The sequence below is a fragment of the Schistocerca gregaria genome, chromosome 8, assembly GCF_023897955.1.
Source record: "Schistocerca gregaria isolate iqSchGreg1 chromosome 8, iqSchGreg1.2, whole genome shotgun sequence".
Lineage (NCBI taxonomy): Eukaryota > Metazoa > Arthropoda > Insecta > Orthoptera > Acrididae > Schistocerca > Schistocerca gregaria.
Genome location: NC_064927.1, coordinates 495775367 through 495793396, shown reverse-complemented (window position 1 = coordinate 495793396; position 18030 = coordinate 495775367). Strand labels below are relative to the sequence as shown.

The window sequence follows — 18030 nt, the reverse complement described above, 5'->3', positions numbered from 1 at the left end:
CCGGGAAACCGGGCGTGGGAAGCGAGAACGCTACCGCACGACAACGAGATGCGGGCTTTTTGTTTCCTTTACTGCTTGCTCAATATACAGATTGAATAACATCGGGAGAGACTACAACCCTGTCTCCTTCCCTTTCCAACCGCTGCTTCCCTTTCATGCCCCTCGACTCTTATAACTGCCATCTGGTTTCTGTACAAATTGTAAATAGCCTTTCGCTCCCTGTATTTTACCCCTGCCACCTTTAGAATTTGAAACAGAGTATTCCAGTTAACATTGTCAAAAGCTTTCTCTAAGTCTGCAAATGCTAGAAACGTAGGATTGCATCTTTCTGCCGCCTAGTCGCGGCTCCGACAGCGTCGTGCGTGCTTTAGATCAGAGAGCCTCATGCTTCTCGATGCTCAGCGCTGAATTCTATTTACTGCTGGAATAATTATAATGCGCCTTCCTTTGCTTGGAGTAACACAAGCTAAGTAAGTCTTCTGTTTGCTTTGTCAACTTGTTCGCTAATCGCTTCTGCTTCTGGCCACCTTTCCTCCATAACTGTTCGCGCACCACTCTGTAACCCACCTCTCCTTGCCATTGTCTACCAGGTTGTTCTTAACGTAGAACGTACCTGAAAGATGATGTTTTAGTGGGAAAGCGAAATACTTTTTCTTAGAAATGACAATATTTTCCATCTGCACTGTTATTAAATGTGTTTATTCACAGTCGCTATTTTGACCTGTGCCGGCAGGGTGGCCGATCGGTTCTAGAAGCTACAGTCTGGAACCACGCGACCGCTACGGTCACAGGTTCCAATCCTGCCTCGGGCATGGATGTGTGTGATGTCCTTAGGTTAGTTAGGTTTAAATAGTTCTAAGTTCAGGGGACTGATGACCTCAGAAGTTAAGTCCCATAGTGCTCATAGCCAGTTGCATTTTTTTTATTTCGACCTGTTACGCCATTCTCAAGGAACAGACTACTATGAAGTTTGTCGATCCATAATCTTTCCTTTTCAGAGGACTCTGGCCTCGTGTCAACCTAGCTTTCATAGTCCATATCCATATTAAGGGTAGATCACATAATTAATGAGAAAGTATTGAATAGAATTGGGGAGAAGAGAAATTTGTGGCACAACTTCACTAGAAGAAGGGATCGGTTGGTAGGACATATTCTGAGGCATCAAGGAATCACTAATTTAGTAATGGAGGGCAGCGTGGTGGGTAAAAATCGTAGAGGGAGAGCAAGAGATGACTACACTAAACAGATTCAGAAGGATGTAGGTTGAAGTAGGTACTGGGAGATGAAGAAGTTTGCAGAGGTTAGGTCAGCATGGAGAGCTGCACCAAACCAGTTTCGAGACTGAAGACCACAACAACAACAACATGCATATTAAGACGGTGGTCTTCGTCATCTATATAAAGGGACGCTGCACTTATTATGCATACGGAATATGTAGAAGTGGTCGACACGAATACGCTTTTCTGTGGAAAGGAGCGATTATGAATAGACTTACTTCATAGTGAGCTATTAGTTGAGTGCCGATGTGTTACGCCAGCAGACAACTATCTCACTGCTTCCAGCTTCATCGTATCCTAGAAGCACTTACAGCGTGAACCATATTCATGAGCTTTGGTGCCAGTTTTTGTGCGACGGCCATAAAACCGTTATTTATCTCGCCCTACAGCATGTCTTACGTAAGACGTGGCTGAAGGAACTGGAGCCACGGGTCAATCCAAACGTATGACTGGCCGCCGAGTTCACTTATTAATTTCCAGCCTGAACGTGACGGAACCAATAAAAGTTGAACCTGTGAGGGTTACCGTCCGGCATACACCACTGTCTCAAGAAACACTACAGTACGTGAGATGCGATTCTTACTCGTTGTAACTGAGAAGGAACATATTGTGTACCAGGTGGAGGTGTGGGTGGAGGTTATATTTAACAGCCGAATTAAGTTAATAATTGGCTCCTTCTACCGACCCCCAGACTCCGATGATACAGTTGCGGAACAGTTCAGAGAATGTTTGAGTCTCGTAACAAATAAATACCCCACTCATACGGTTATAGTTGGTTTGGACTTCAACCTACCCTCGGTATGTTGGCAAAAATAGTTGTTCAAAACCGGTGGTAGGCAGAAAACGTCTTCCGAGATTGTCCTAAATGCTTTCTCCGAAAATTATTTCGAGCAGTTAGTCCACGAACCCACGCGAATTGTAAATGGTTGCGAAAACACACTTGACCTCTTGGCCACAAACAATCCAGAGCTGATAGAGAGCATCATGATTGATACAGGGATTAGTGATCACAAGGTCATTGTAGCTAGGCTCAATACCATTTCTTCCAAATCCATCAGAAACAAACGCAAAATAATTTTATTTAAAAAAGCGGATAAAGTGCCACTAGAAGCCTTCCTAAAAGACAATTTCCATTCCTTCCGAACTGACTATGTGAATGTAGACGAGATGTGGCTCCAATTCAAAGATATAGTAGCAACAGCAATTGAGAGATTCATACCTCCTAAATTGGTAAGAGATGGAGCGGATCCCCCGTGGTACACAAAAAAGGTCCGAACGCTGTTGCAGAGGCAACGGAAAAAGCATGCGAAGTTCAGAAGAACGCGAAATCATGAAGACGGGCTAAAATTTACAGACGCGCGAAATTTGGCACGTACTTCGATGCGAGATGCCTTTAATAGGTTCCACAACGAAACATTGTCTCGAAATTTGGTAGAAAATCCGAAGAAATTCTGGTCGTATGTAAAGTACACAAGCGGCAAGACGCAGTCAATACCTTCGCTGCGCAGTGCCGATGGTACTGTTATTGATGACTGTGCCGCTAAAGCGGAGTTATTGAACGCAGTTTTCCGAAATTCCTTCACCAGGGAAGACGAATGGAATATTCCAGAATTTGAAACACGAACATCTGCTAGCATGAGTTTCTTAGAAGTAGATACCTTAGGGGTTGCGAAGCAACTCAAATCGCTTGATACGGGCAAGTCTTCAGGTCTAGATTGTATACCGATTAGGTTCCTTTCAGATTACGCTGATACTATAGCTCCCTACTTAGCACTCATATACAACCGCTCGCTCACCGATAGATCTGTACCTACAGATTGGAAAATTGCGCAGGTCGCACCAGTGTTCAAGAAGGGTAGTAGGAGTAATCCATTTAACTACAGACCTATATCATTGACGTCGGTTTGCAGTAGGGTTTTGGAGCATATGCTGTATTCAAACATTATGAATCACCTCGAAGGGAACGATCTATTGACACGTAATCAGCATGGTTTCAGAAAACATCGCTCTTGTGCAACGCAGCTAGCTCTTTATTAGCACGAAGTAATGGCCGCTATCGACAGGGGATCTCAAGTTGATTCCGTATTTCTAGATTTCCGGATAGCTTTTGACACCGTTCCTCACAAGCGACTTCTAATCAAGCTGCGGAGCTATGGGGTATCGTCTCAGTTGTGCGACTGGATTCGTGATTTCCTGTCAGGAAGGTCGCAGTTCGTAGTAATAGACGGCAAATCATCGAGTAAAACTGAAGTGATATCAGGTGTTCCCCAGGGAAGCGTCCTGGGACCTCTACTGTTCCTGATCTATATAAATGACCTGGGTGACAATCTGAGCAGTTCTCTTAGACTGTTCGCAGATGATGCTGTAATTTACCGTCTAGTAAGGTCATCCGAAGACCAGTATCAGCTGCAAAGCGATTTAGAAAAGATTGCTGTATGGTGTGTCAGGTGGCAGTTGACGCTAAATAACGAAAAGTGTGAGATGATCCACATGAGTTCCAAAAGAAATCCGTTGGAATTCGATTACTCGATAAATAGTACAATTCTCAAGGCTGTCAATTCAACTAAGTACCTGGGTGTTAAAATTACGAACAACTTCAGTTGGAAGGACCACATAGATAATATTGTCGGGAAGGCGAGCCAAAGGTTGCGTTTCATTGGCAGGACACTTAGAAGATGCAACAAGTCCACTAAAGAGACAGCTTACACTACACTCGTTCGTCCTCTGTTAGAATATTGCTGCGCGGTGTGGGATCCTTACCAGGTGGGATTGACGGAGGACATCGAAAGGGTGCAAAAAAGGGCAGCTCGTTTTGTATTATCGCGTTATAGGGGAGAGAGTGTGGCAGATATGATACACGAGGTGGGATGGAAGTCATTACAGCATAGACGTTTTTCGTCGCGGCGAGACCTTTTTACGAAATTTCAGTCACCAACTTTCTCTTCCGAATGCGAAAATATTTTGTTGAGCCCAACCTACATAGGTAGGAATGATCATCAAAATAAAATAAGAGAAATCAGAGCTCGAACAGAAAGGTTTAGGTGTTCGTTTTTCCCGCTCGCTGTTCGGGAGTGGAATAGTAGAGAGATAGTATGATTGTGGTTCGATGAACCCTCTGCCAAGCACTTAAATGTGAATTGCAGAGTGTCAAAAAAGGCGAATATAACCTGACCACAGTTAGGGATGTAAGAGAAAGAAACTAACTTTCTGGCTTATCTGATAGCTTCAAGGACATATAAATCAAAACATCTTGATATACTTGAAGTTTTTACTAGTTAGTATTAGCACTCATGTCACGTAGTATAAAGCGTCCTGTCAAGTAAAGTGTGTCGCGTCGTATTAAATGACACGTGCAATGTTTACTAAGGCTGGCGAGTCCTCTGAATTTTGGGACAGGACCAGGCACTTTAGGGAAGATGCACTGTGCCAACACCTTGCAGCTAACACAGCTCACTGCGCTGGGGAAGTACGGTTAACTTGAGGAAAGCGCGAGTATGTAAAGATGTTTTGATTTTAATGTGTCTGAAGCTGCCAGATAAGTCGATAAGATACTTCCCTTCTGTTACATACCTAACTCACCCCAGGATGGCTCTGAGCACTATGGGACTTAACATCTGAGGTCATCAGTCCCCTAGAACTTAGAACTACTTAAACCTAACTAACCTAAGGGCATCACACACATCCATGCCCGAGGCAGGATTCGAACCTGTGACCGTAGCAGCAGCGCGGCTCCGGACTGAAGCGGCAAGAACCGCTCGGCCACAACGGCCGGCTCCACCTAGGATGTATTCGTCTCCTTCTTGTGCTATGGTAAGAGCGTCTTTCATTCTGGTCCCCAGCTTTTACTGTACCATAATTTTGACATTCCTCCACCGTAGCTTGGCGACCGATGCAGATTTTCGTTGACGCGGGAGACGGCTGATCCGGTATAGGCTTTTTATTGTCTTCCGAACCATATCACTTTTATCGTGGCAACGGATAAAGCTTTCAGAAACCACAGGACAAAATGTAATTACATGTATTTGTCTTCCGCTTACAAAATTTAAACCGATTCAAAAATGGTTCAAATGGACCTGAGCACTGAGGTCATCAGTCCCCTGCAACTTAGAACTACTTGAACCTAACTAACCTAAGGACATCACACATGTCCATGCTCCAGGCAGGTTTCGAACCTGCGACCGTAGCAGCAGCGCGGTTCCGGACTGAAGTGCCTACAACCTCTCGGCCACAACGGCCGGCGTGAACTGATACACACAAGTTTGAAACACATAAGTGAAGCGCGTGAAAAAAACTCACAAAAAATTCTTTTTGTACTTAAAATCCGAATGAAGCTAGATTTTTGAAAGCGAGTGTTCGATTTTAACGGAATGCATTTTTTATTTATTTGATCCAGTTTATATCGTTTCCGCACATTCCGTTCACATAAGAACAAATTTTACGTGCTACATTTAGCTCAACTATAAACCGTCATTATCTGGGCAATGGATAAAGATTATTGGATAAAAAAAAATTCTTATGACTTTATCCTTTTACCTACCTTCGTGCAAAGTTTGGAACGATTCGTACATGTTTTAAATATAGAACTGAAGCGCGAAAAAATCTCCCAGAAAAACCTGTTTTTGGGCTCGTAAAATCCAAACGAAGCAAGGTTTTTTAAACAGTTGAAACTGATCGTAGACCAAGGTCCAATACACCCGTGGACGAAATGAGAACCATCAGTCTCGCACCAGTGAGGGTGGTTGAAGTGTGGCTGTTTTTGCTCGTAAAATCCGAACGGTGAACAATATAAATAGTGCCATTAGCTGAGCATTAAATCATTCATACGGCTCTGAGCACCATGGGACTTAACTTCTAAGGTCACCAGTCCCCTAGAACTTAGAACTACTTTAAGCTAATGACATCACACACATCCATTCCCGAGGCAGGAGCATTAATTCCAGCCCATTTAAAATTTTTCGGGGAAGGAATTAATCTATTCGTTCTCCCTCGGCGTCAACTCCGGCTCGTCGTTCAAACCTTGCCTAATATACCGTATCATAGCTGCAGTAAGAAGGATGTTCAAATGGCTATACAAATGACGGCTGGTCCAGGCTAACCCAAAAACTTTTTACCTCACGTTCTTAGCTGAAATAGGAACCGAGCATCAAGACCCACCGAAACCGTCATTCTGCGCGCCGTCTTTTGTTACAGCATTTCGTCGCTTGGACTGTCTTTAGCGTCTTTGCTCCACTGATAAAGCAGTCTGTCAAATTAACATAAAGAAAATGAGGCTCCAGGTCTAGGGGCCAGTTACTTAACGACACCCGGAATGTGGTCATCGTTTCTGAAGTGGTGACGGGCCACATGTTTCCTTAGCGGTCCGAAGAGATGAGATTCACCTGGTGCAAAATCTGGTCTATACGTTGGGTGTTCCAGTACTGCCCTCTGTAACCGCCGGAGCAAATCACACGCTGCCGAGGCGCTTGTGGCTGGGCGTTGTCGTCCAACAACAGGACACGCTTCCAAAGCCGTTTTCTCCGAATCGTGTCCAGCTGCTGTTCCAACGTGGCAGAGTAACTGCCAGCATTCGCGGTCTCTCCATGGACGAGAGTGTAAACCAGCGGCACATGCTACGTGTCGCAAAAGACTGCGGCGACAACTTTCTTGGAGGATGACTTTGTTTCGAACTTCTCACGGAGGAAGACTAGGGTTGTCTCGAAGACACTGTTTGGCGTCACCTGGTAGCCTGTCTAATTTGTGACGCGATTTGTTCAACTGATATGAATGGAATGTAAACCAAGAAAGTAATTCCTGTAATATTTGAGTCGTTTTACAAGTCTGATAATATATTGTGACTGATATTGTCAATATTTTCCATTAATCGCAGAGATAAGGAATACGATATTTCAATACGTTCCATGAAAGCATGGAACTGCAAGTGTAATGTATATACACATGAGCCATGCCGCTAGCCCCTGTTTGTTCTCTGTTTTTCGCCTGTTTGTTCTCTCTCGCTTGAAGGTCGATGTCTGTATGAGCTTTAAAGCTACAATATATTGTTAATTGAAAGTATCTTATGTTTCGTTTCAGACATATTTCTCCCTCCACGTGAAATTTATTTAAAAATGAAAATAATAATATTGCTGTCGATTGCCCATCTCGCTTCGACTGTTTGGGTGACGCTGAGTCCGCCATTACGCGTTCCAAAGGAAAATAACTCTAAGTGCCTTTATGAATTTTTACAGTCAGTTTTCAATATTCAAATTAGTGAATATTTCTTATTGCGAAACTTACTCAGAGATTTAACACGGCAAGGCTTAGGTGAGGCTTCACCCCTGGTTTAAAATATTTTCAGTTAATTCAAAGAATTAAAAGCTAACTCAATTCTTAAAGAGATAAGGTTAAGTAAATTCTTTGCAATTATTTCAGTATTACGCAGGTGTTTGTATCATTCTTTCTTTCTGAGTAACATTAGATTGATTTTCTGGAGAAAGGAATCATTTCATGCTCTATATTATCGCTGGGTTAATTGCAGGTTACGTTACATTGTCATTTGCTTAAAGAGGGCGTAACATTTCCATTAATAATAAATAACTTTCTGCCTACGTATTGAGGTTACGTCACGCTATGTATATGTAAGACGCATTTACTCGGGCTCAAAATACACGTGGCATTCCAGAAACAATATTCAGAGTTTAAATTGCTACGTTACATTATCATTATTGTCCGTTGCGACCGATGTCCGCGCGCGTATTTCAAATCGCACGTAGCAGTCGGCACTAACTTATACGAAATAACTAAATTAATTCTACAGCACAACAGTTACGCAGAAAGGAGGTAAGGGTACAGCTGATACTCTCTTCATCACGGGAGCGAAAGAACTTACCCCCCTTCTAACAGCCGTGTACCGCAAGTCTCTAAAGGAACGGAAGGTTCCAAATGACTGGAAAAGAGCACAGGTAGTCCCAGTCTTCAAGAAGGTTCGTCGAGCAGATGCGCAAAACTATAGGCCTTTATCTCTGACATCGATCTGTTGTAGAATTTTAGAACATGTTTTTTGCTCACGTATATTGCCATTTCTGGAAACCCAGAATCTACTGTGTAGGAATCAACACGGATTCCGGAAACAGCGATCGTGTGAGACCCAACTCGCTTTATTTGTTCATGAAACCCACAAAGTATTATATACAGGCTCCCAGGTAGAAGCCATTTTCCTTGACTTCCGGAAGGTGGTCGATACAGTTACGCACTGTCGCCTGATTAACAAAGCAAGAGCCTACGGAATATCAGACCAGCTGTATGGCTGGATTGAAATGTTTTTAGCAAACAGAAAATAGCATGTTGTTCTCTATGGAGAGACGTATACAGACGTTAAAGTAACCTCTGGCGTACCACAGGGAAGTGTTATGGGACCATTGCTTTTCGCAATATATATGTAAATGACCTAGTAGATAGTGTCGGAAGTTCCATGCGGCTTTTCGCGGATTATGCTGTAGTATACAGAGAAGTTGCAGCATTAGAAAATTGCAGCGAAATGCAAGATGATCTGCAGCGGATAGGCACTTGGTGCAGGGAGTGGCAACTGACCCTTAAGATAGACAAATGTAATGTATTGCGAATACATAGAAAGAAGGATCCTTTATTGTATGATTATATGATAGCGGAACAAACACTGGTAGCAGTTACTTCTGTAACATATGTGGGAGTATGCGTGCGAAACGATTTGAAGTCGAATGATCATATAAAATTAATTGTTGGTAAGGCGGGTGTCAGGTTGAGATTCATTGGGAGAGTGCTTAGAAAATGTAGTCCATCAAAACATTCGTTCGGCCTATACTTGAGTATTGCTCATCAGTGTGTGATCCGTACCAAGTCGGGTTGACAGAGGAGATAGAGAAGCGTTTCGTCACAGGGTTATTTGGTAAGCGTGATAGCGTTACGGAGATGTTTAGTAAACTCAAGTGGCAGACTCTTCAAGAGAGGCGCTCTGCATGGCGGTGTAGCTTACTGTCCAGGTTTCGAGAGGGTGCGTTTCTGGATGAGGTATCGAATATATTACTCCTCTCTGCTTATACCTCCCGAGGAGATCACGAATGTAATATTAGAGATATTCGAGCGCGCAAGGCAGTCGTTCTTCCTGCGAACCATCCGCGAGTGGAACAGGAAAGGGAGGTAATGACAGTGGCACGTAAAGTGCCCTCCGCCACACACCGTTGGGTGGCTTGCGGAGTATAAATGTATATGTATATGTAGAGTCATGCAATCGAGACACGATTCGTGCCCTGTGACGATACGGTGCGGGAATGTAGGGCCACCCTGCGCCTGATACCGCAGCATCAGGTGGTGTAGAGTCAGTTGCCCTCGGCTTGGCTCTGTTGCCGCCTGCGAGCTGCCGCAATGCCCAGCGATAACACACCTTCCGCTAGTCTAGGGTGCCGTGGCGCGATAGCTGCTACTCCGTTAGCCCAGCCATGCAGTTGGTGCGTAGTCTGCCACTCGTGAATGCGACAGTCGTTTCGAGGGAACTGTCCGACGCCGCCCTACTTGTCATCTCAAGAGGACCCATCTCGCCGGCATGGTCTTTCCCTGTCTCGCCTATCCGTTCTGCCTTTATCAAATTCCCGGCACCACACACACACCTGTTTTCATGACACTATCCTCATCCCGTAAACTTCCATTAGTCGCCGAAGAAGTGCAACTGGCTAATGTTTTGTTCAAACGCTAAAAACCTACCTACACTTCGCCCTGCAAACGCCGACCATCTTTCCGTCAACGCCTCCATCTTGAGACTGCGTATCAACACGCAGCGACACAGATACACAGGTGCACACGTTCAACAATTGGCGCCGTTTGAAACCTTTTGTCTTTTCTTGTACGGAGACATTCACTTTTAACTCGAACAGGGTATTTACACCTTACTTACTGAACGAAAGTCTTAATTCTGCCTGTTCGACCATCAATAATGGTAAGGTCAGCTCAATGATTCCTTACTACCTTGTGACAACTCAGCCCCACTACTTGCTACATCGCAAAGTAGAAAGACAACTTTGCACGTTTCTTAGTATTAGTTGTACCATGTTAAAGCGAAACACCGAACAGTACTGTACTTATTCTTGATCGTGTTACTTGGTGATTACGTTACATTCGTTAGCTTTGTCCCTTGAAATATGTATGAAACGTGAAAAGTAGTAAGAACAGATAATAAGTCAGACAACAGGCAAATCCACATGAGCGTGGAGAAAAACAGCATTAGCATCGGTCTTGTAAACCAGGAGGCTAAATACGATTTTCACACGGGGCAAATCGACACCAAAATCATTTGAAAGTAGAATTCGCCGACGTCAAATACATGAACGTTGATGCAGGTGGAGTACGCCAGATATGAGTGGAACAGACGCAGGAACTGAAACGAGATTGCCATTACCTGGGTGTACTGGCGAAATGAGTATCGAAATCAATATAGCCAACTTCAGACTATTCTTTACATTGTGTAAGATTCTGCGATTCTCTATGGCAGCACTCAGACGTCGATAGTAACAATCTGGGGGCGAAACACGGGAGCGCGATTCTAAGCATTGTTGTGAGACGAGGTCTGTCTGCGAGAAAGGTAGTGGTAGCGTCGGTTGAGCGCTCGGAGGCAGAAGACGTGTCACGCTGCCCTCACGTCGATGACGGCAGATCTCACCACACTCAAGGCCTGGTTTCATTTATGTGGCCAGCGGAGATTTAGATGGCATAACTACGATTCAAGGTATAATTCGCAAGCATGGCATAAAGCGCAATTGCAGGGTTAGGCTCGTGATTGTTAGTCCGAGTTTGCAATAAAGAAGACTCCTTATCCTGAAAATAATCACAATTATGATCCACATCTAAATCATAAATATACTTTGTTAATTGAATGTTAATGTAATTTGAAACTGAAATAATCTGTTAATCTGGCACTCAGCCATCATTGATACTTATAACGTCATTGTCAGGCATTTCGCCAATATTAACACTTGTCAACCTATTATTGATCATCATGACTCCTGAAGTTTTTAAATAGAATTAATTTATGAAATCCCTTCTTACACGTTATTTAGTAGTTAACAGGACCCAAGCAAGACGTCTTGTATTAAATTCATTCTTAGTAACAATAAGCTTTAGCCGGTGCAGCTGCATGCTGCTGCGAATTGCTTAAACCACTTGGAAAAAGGCAGTCATCTAAAAGGGTTAGTGCAAGACTGAGGGTCAAAATGGAGACAATAGCATATCACAACGTGTCATGTACTCTAACCCAGTAAATGTCGTTGCACAAGCCAGATTCTGTACCACTTGTAAATTCTTATTCAAGTACGCAGTCAGAAAGCTTAACCGAATGTCAGTTTCAAGTTTTTCATGTAACGATCTGTTCAGGGTTTGAAACTGACGCTCACACAACATGCACATAGTGTTATGCAGGCTATATTCCGATTACAGATGGCTCAGGGTGCTTATCGGGTTCATGTTCACAGATGATCATAGGCTTTATTTGTTGTAGGTACGTTACACTGGATACTTCACGTTAAGTTGTCTGCTGTAATACGCCTTTCTGCCCCTTCCGTTAAAGATTTACTATTTAATGCGTCTGGTACCTTATACATCCACATGGATCCTCTGCAAATCACACCTAACTGCCTGGCAGAGGGTTCATCGAACCACCTTCACACTAATTCTCTGCTATTCCACTCTCGACCATCGCGCGGAAAAAACCAATACCTGTATCTTTTCGTACGAGCTCTGATTTCCCTTATTTTATGATGATGATCATTTCTCCCCATCTAGGTCGGCGACAACAAAATATTCGTATTTGGTCATTCGGAGGACAAATTTGATGCCTGAAATTTCGTAAGAAGTTTCCGTCGAAACGAGAAACGGCTTTGTTTGAGTGGTGTCAAAAATAGTTCAAATGGCTCTAAACACTATGGGACTTAACATTTGAGGTCATCAGTCCCCTAGACGTAGAACGACTTAAACCTAAATAACCTAAGGACATCACACACATCCGTGCCTGAGGCAGGATTCGAACTTGCGACCGTAGCAGCAGCGCGGTTGCGGACTGAATCGCCTAGAATCGCTCGGCCACAGCTTGAGTGGTGTCCATCCCAAATCCTGTATCACGTCCGTGACACTGTCTCCCCTATTTCTCGATAACACAAAACATGCTGCCTTTCTTTGAAATTTCTCGATGTAATCCGTCAATCCTATTTGGTAAGGATCCCACACCGATCAGCAGTACTCCAAAAGAGGACGGACTAGCGTAGTGTAAGCAGTCTAGCAGATCTGTTATATTTTCTAAGTATTCTTCTACTAAAACGCAGTCTTTGGTTTGACTTCCCCACAATATTTTCTACGTGATCTTTCCCATTTAAATTGTTCGTAATTGTAATTCCTAGGTGTTTAGTAAAATATACCGCATTTAGATTAGACTGATGTATCATGTAACAGAAGTCTAACGGATTGCTTTTAACATTCATTTGAACGAGTTCACACTCTTCGTTATTTGCGGTCAATTGCCAATTTTTGCACCATACAGATATCTTTTCTGAATCGTTTTGCAGTTTGTTTTGATCTTCTTATGACTCTGTAAAACGATAAACGACAGCATCATTTGCAAACAGGGTAAGACGGCTGCTCGGATTGTCTCCCAAATCCTTTACATAGATAAGAAACAGCAGAGGGCTTATAACACTACCTTTGGGAACGCCAGAAATCACTTCTGTTTTAGTCAACGACTTTCCGTCAGTTCCTGAGAACTGTGACGTCTCTGAAAGGAAATCACGAATCCAGTCACATAACTGAGACGATATTCCATAAGCATGCAATTTAACTAGAAGCCGCTTGTGTAGTACAGTGTCAGAAGCGTTCTGAAAATCTAGAAATACGGAATAAATTTGAAATCCCTTGCCAATAGAACTCAACACTTCGAGTGAGTAAGGAGCTACAGTAGTTACGTTTCACAAGAACGATGTTTTCTGAATCCATGTTCACTGTATGTCAGTAGACCATTCTCATAAAGTACGAACACTTTCCTGTCTTTGGGTACGGATCTTTCGTCGAGTGAGCGATTGTATATCGTACTTAAGTATGGAGCTAGCACGTCAGCATACTCTGAATTGGTATATAGTCTGGACGAGAAGACCTGCTTTTGTTAACCTGTTTAAGGTGCTTCACTATTCCGAGGACATACGTTACTCTGCATGTTAATATATTCTTTTATACGTAATTTTAAGACGACACTCTGAGCTCAGAATGAAGCTACCACTCATGCAGACGCTTGCCTGAAATTTGTTGTCGTGTTGAAAGTGTCTGCCGGACTGGGGTTCGAACATGGGACCTCGCCTCGCCCTGGCAACGCTCTTCCTGGCCCAGAAATCAGGGCACGCCTCGCGCCACAGGAAGTGTCCGGGTTCGAATCACGGTACGGGCATTTAGTTTTAATCTCGCAGGAAGAGACGTAATACTGTATATGCCCCGATCCTGTCATAGTTGTGTGACAGCATCGCTACATAAGCTTGCGTAACGAAGTCTGTGTATTAATTGTGGAAGCAATATTTTCTCTGTGGTGTAATTTTTGGTACCTTGATAAAAAGATAGTAAAATAAAATAAAATAAATATCTGGGTATATTACTGGTTCTGGAAAGGTAGATATTAGGCATACAATTTTAGCTTTCCAAACGCTATCGAGACGCCATGTCTTACACCAACACCGAAACTAGGTTATCCTCCGCAGGATGTTTCTTTGACATACCTGTTTCCTCGTCATGTCTTCGCATAAGACGACGGAACGCTACTGATTTTTACCACACCGAGCACGGGAAAGATCAGTTCTGAGGGGCAACAACGTACAACGGAGCGACACTCGGGTGCTGTCTGCACAACGCCCGCTGCTCAACGCTGAAGCACGTATTACGTCAGGCTGCGGCAAGGCCAGACGGAGTAACCGCACAGTTTTGTAACGCCGCCGTGAGCGATAACTCAGAGATAGAGCGGGAACTATTGATAAGGTGTATGACGAGCGGAAACGAGTTGCACTTTCTGCGATAATTTGGGCGGTCTGTGCGACTGGTCAGGCAGCATTCTGAATATTAATGAAGAAAAATACATAGTGCTACAAGTTCACTGCTGACGTCCATTTATACCTAGCAGTGTTGAGTTTCGTACCGAACGCGCCCTAAGCAAGGCGCAACGAGTCGTTCAGCTGTCGGAAACACCTGAAACTCGTAGTTTCAGCAGTTGACCTGTCTCTTAGCTGCTCGCAGTTTCCACTTCCAAGAGTTTCCTCCAGCTTCGGGCAACCGGAAGTCAGTAGCTTTAGGATTAAACACTGTGTCGTGACAAGCTTTATTGCTATCCAGTGAACACCAAGAAATACACTAAATCCAATGAATGCCATTTGGGATGCCATATTCCTCAGTGCGATATTTCACGAGAGTTGGAAAGAAGTCTCCAGTATTAACCCTGTTACTCCCTCGCTTCAAGAGATAATTCACTCCGTCCTATTGAAAAATTAAACGAATAAATAAGTAATGAACAGGTTCTTCTCTTGAGGAGCAACGTACAATATCGGAAAAAATGAGAGCGCGATTTACGTACTACGTCTACATGTAAATCTATACTCTATTACGGTGTGTGGCGGAGGGTTCGGTCGTATCGCTATCTTAGCTCCCAGTCACAGGTTGACCCGCGAATATTGCGTGGGAAGAATGACAGCCCGTAAGCTTCTCTGATATTTTCGTCGTGGTCATTTCGCGAATCGTATGTGGGGGAAACAATATGTTGCCGTATTTTCATGCAACGTACGGTATCGGAAATCCAGCAGTAGGTATCTTCGTGGTGTGTATCGCCTCTCTTGTAGCATCTTCCACTGGAGATGGCTGAGCGTCGCAGTAACGTTCTCGGGCCCCGTGCCGAAAGGTTTCACATCATGACAGCAGAACTTAACACTGCTGAGCCTCTCCAAAACATTGTAAGGATGAGACACCACCCTAGGTCACCACTCGAGTCACAGCCATTTGTCTTATGACGTCAGTGACACCCTACACATGGCATGGTAATTCCCTGGTCTGGCTCCTGCTAGGCTGATGGTGTGGGAGGACACAGAAAATTGTTGCACGGAGTCCATTATTTGATCTCAAATGGCAGTCACAGACGTGAATTTGTTACGATGTGCACGGTGCACAATACAGCGACCCCTCCATGTGGTGGTCTGGCGTGGTTGACCGGAACTTTGACAACGAGTCTGCCTGCCCTGACATTCCCATGCAGTCTCAACATCGCAGCACTATCACGACCGAATGCCCAGTAAATCTGGATATTGCCCGATTTGCCCGATTCGTCCAGTTGGCCAAATGAAGCCCCACATTGAGGCCTCTTTCGAAATCTGTAAGGTGGTGGTAATGGTATCACACAAGCAAGGGACTTCTCCACGTACTTCACAGTAATCACTCTGCTCGCGCCACCTATAGGCCCTGTCCCCTCCCAACCATGGTAACAAAGTGCAGTCCTAAAGCATCGACTGCACACAGACCAGCACGCCAAAACGGCACCGAGAAGGCGCTGACTCACGGGCCAGTGGAAACAGCAGGCCATGCCACACCTCCAGCAAGACAGACTTGAGCGCCTCCTGTCAACACTGATTCAACCAGCTGCTCATTGCAGGTTGGCACACTTCGGTCACAGGCTTTGAGAGCATGGGTACTGAGTAACAGGAAGACATTACTTAACCTGCTTTCTGTGAGTAGTAATAGAGAGTAAAGTACTTGCAAGTAGGAGGCACAGGAAGTCACTTCATAAAGAGAACTTAAGTTTCTTTTCCTTTTAGAAATAAAGTTTTCAATTAATCTTGAAGCGTTTTGTGCAGATGACTTCGGATTCCTGCCACTGGCTCTCCTTACTTGTTTGGGTCGGTGCTGATACAACAAACCATACTGGTCCTGAGCGACACCAGTGCACTCTCGTGGCCATTCCAATGGTCAGAGGGAATTGCAACTCGTACGTGCCCTCTAATGCCTCGAACTTGAAGTTGCATTGACATCCGACCTCTCCTTCTGTGTGCTACACTTTCTTTCTCAGGAAAGTAAAATTAATTTGAAGATGAGATCACTTTCAAATCTGCTGCTTCACAGTGCACACACAAACTGAGAAGAGGGCGCCATAGTCAGCCCCTGTTGTAATTGTGACATCACGTAGCACCATCGTCCGATTACAAGAACAGCTGCGAGAAGGAGCTGGTCCGTTCGCAGCTGGGAGGGCTGGCTGTGGTGCTCCACAGCTGCGCTGCTCTCTGGACATCCTTCGTCATGTGGAAGAGAACCTGACTCACGTTACTCGAAACATGGCCCGTCCCGTGTGCTCTTACAGTGCAGCACACGTCAGAACTCGTCTCCGCTCTGTGCATACTGTGAAGTGGGAGAAGTGAAGGTGATCCCATCTTCAAACTTATTTTAGATCCAAAGGTGCTTTTCCGTAGATGGGTTCCCTACTAAAATTTCACCTACTGTTTCTCCTGGAAACCTGTAATGCGAAGTGTGGAAAACTCTTTGAGCGTCGAGTAGAGATGACTGGGGAATCATTCTGCCGACGATAAGAGCAGTAGATACTAACATTCGCCGATACTAAGCGACTCTGACAAAGGGCAACTGATCTTTATCCACTGCAAGACAAACGGCCCCAGTGGAGGCAGAGAGTACTTCGCTTCTGGTTAAGTAAAGAGCAATTGAGTTCTGGAGAACAGTTACAATGTTATCGAAGGTCCTGGTGTGACATGATGGACTTAAGTCGAGACTGCTGGTGGTAATCTGATTGAGCAAAGAGCGAGACGGGCAATAAGAGAACTCCTACTATTTGGCAGAGCACTGAAAGATCGAAGTCGAATCGAAGCACCAAGAGAAACTCAGCATTCGCACAGAACTATTGAGATCCTTAAAAGAACCGAACAAGACAAAATTTTCCACCTAGTGTGCAAGATATATGACACACATGAAATAGAGGGTGACCACTATTGAACTGTATGAAATAAAATCGTCATAAACGGTTTGCGTCAGGTCGTTCAAACTGCACGGTTGGTCGCAGGGCATTGTGGGAATTGCATGGTTTGGTTTAGCGAAGAAGCCTACTTTCATGTGGATGGGTTCATCAACAAGCAATATTGGTGGATTTGGGGGACAGAGAATCCGTATTTCGCGACCGTGAAGTCCCTTCACATTCAACAGGTGACTGTGTGATGTGCAATGTCCAGTTACGGAGTAATCTGTGGGATATTCCATGATGGTACAGTGACTATTGAACGGTATGATTTCGACCCCGTTGTCCAACGTGACCCTGATTTCGACGTGATGTGGTTCATGCAAGACGGAGCTCGACCCTGTCGGAGCAGGAGAGTGTTTGATGTCCTGGAGGAGTACTTTGGGGTACCCAGAGGCCACTGGAATGGGCCTTGATTAGCAGCCATGCGACTCCTTTTCGCGGAGCTATATCAAAGACAAGGAGTGCCGCAATAACCCCAAAACCACTGCTGAGCTGAAAACAGCCGTTCGGGACGTCATCGACAGCATCGATGTTCGGACCGTTCAGCGGGTCACGCAGAATTTGGTATTCGCCTGCGTCACATCATCGCCAATAATGGCAGGCATATCGAACATGTTCTACATCTACATCTACATCCATACTCCGCAAGCCATCTGACGGTGTGTGGCGGAAGGTACTTTGTGTACCTCTGTCGGTTCTCCCTTCTATTCCAGTCTCGTATTGTTC

The 18030-nt window shown here is 44.5% G+C and overlaps 1 protein-coding gene across 5 annotated transcripts in view; it reads right to left on the bottom strand.

The window, feature by feature from the left end:
• Positions 1-18030, bottom strand: part of LOC126285460 (UDP-glucosyltransferase 2-like) — a 185482-nt gene that overhangs the window by 79145 nt on the left and 88307 nt on the right. The window contains exon 1 of one of the 5 annotated variants that reach the window (XM_049984869.1): positions 14027-14181. The exons of the other annotated variants lie outside the window; for them this stretch is intronic. Coding sequence (XP_049840826.1) covers positions 14027-14041 — 15 coding nt within the window. The 5' untranslated portion in view covers positions 14042-14181. Of the gene's footprint in view, positions 1-14026; positions 14182-18030 lie in introns of those variants that run through there. 5 annotated transcript variants of the gene reach the window in all.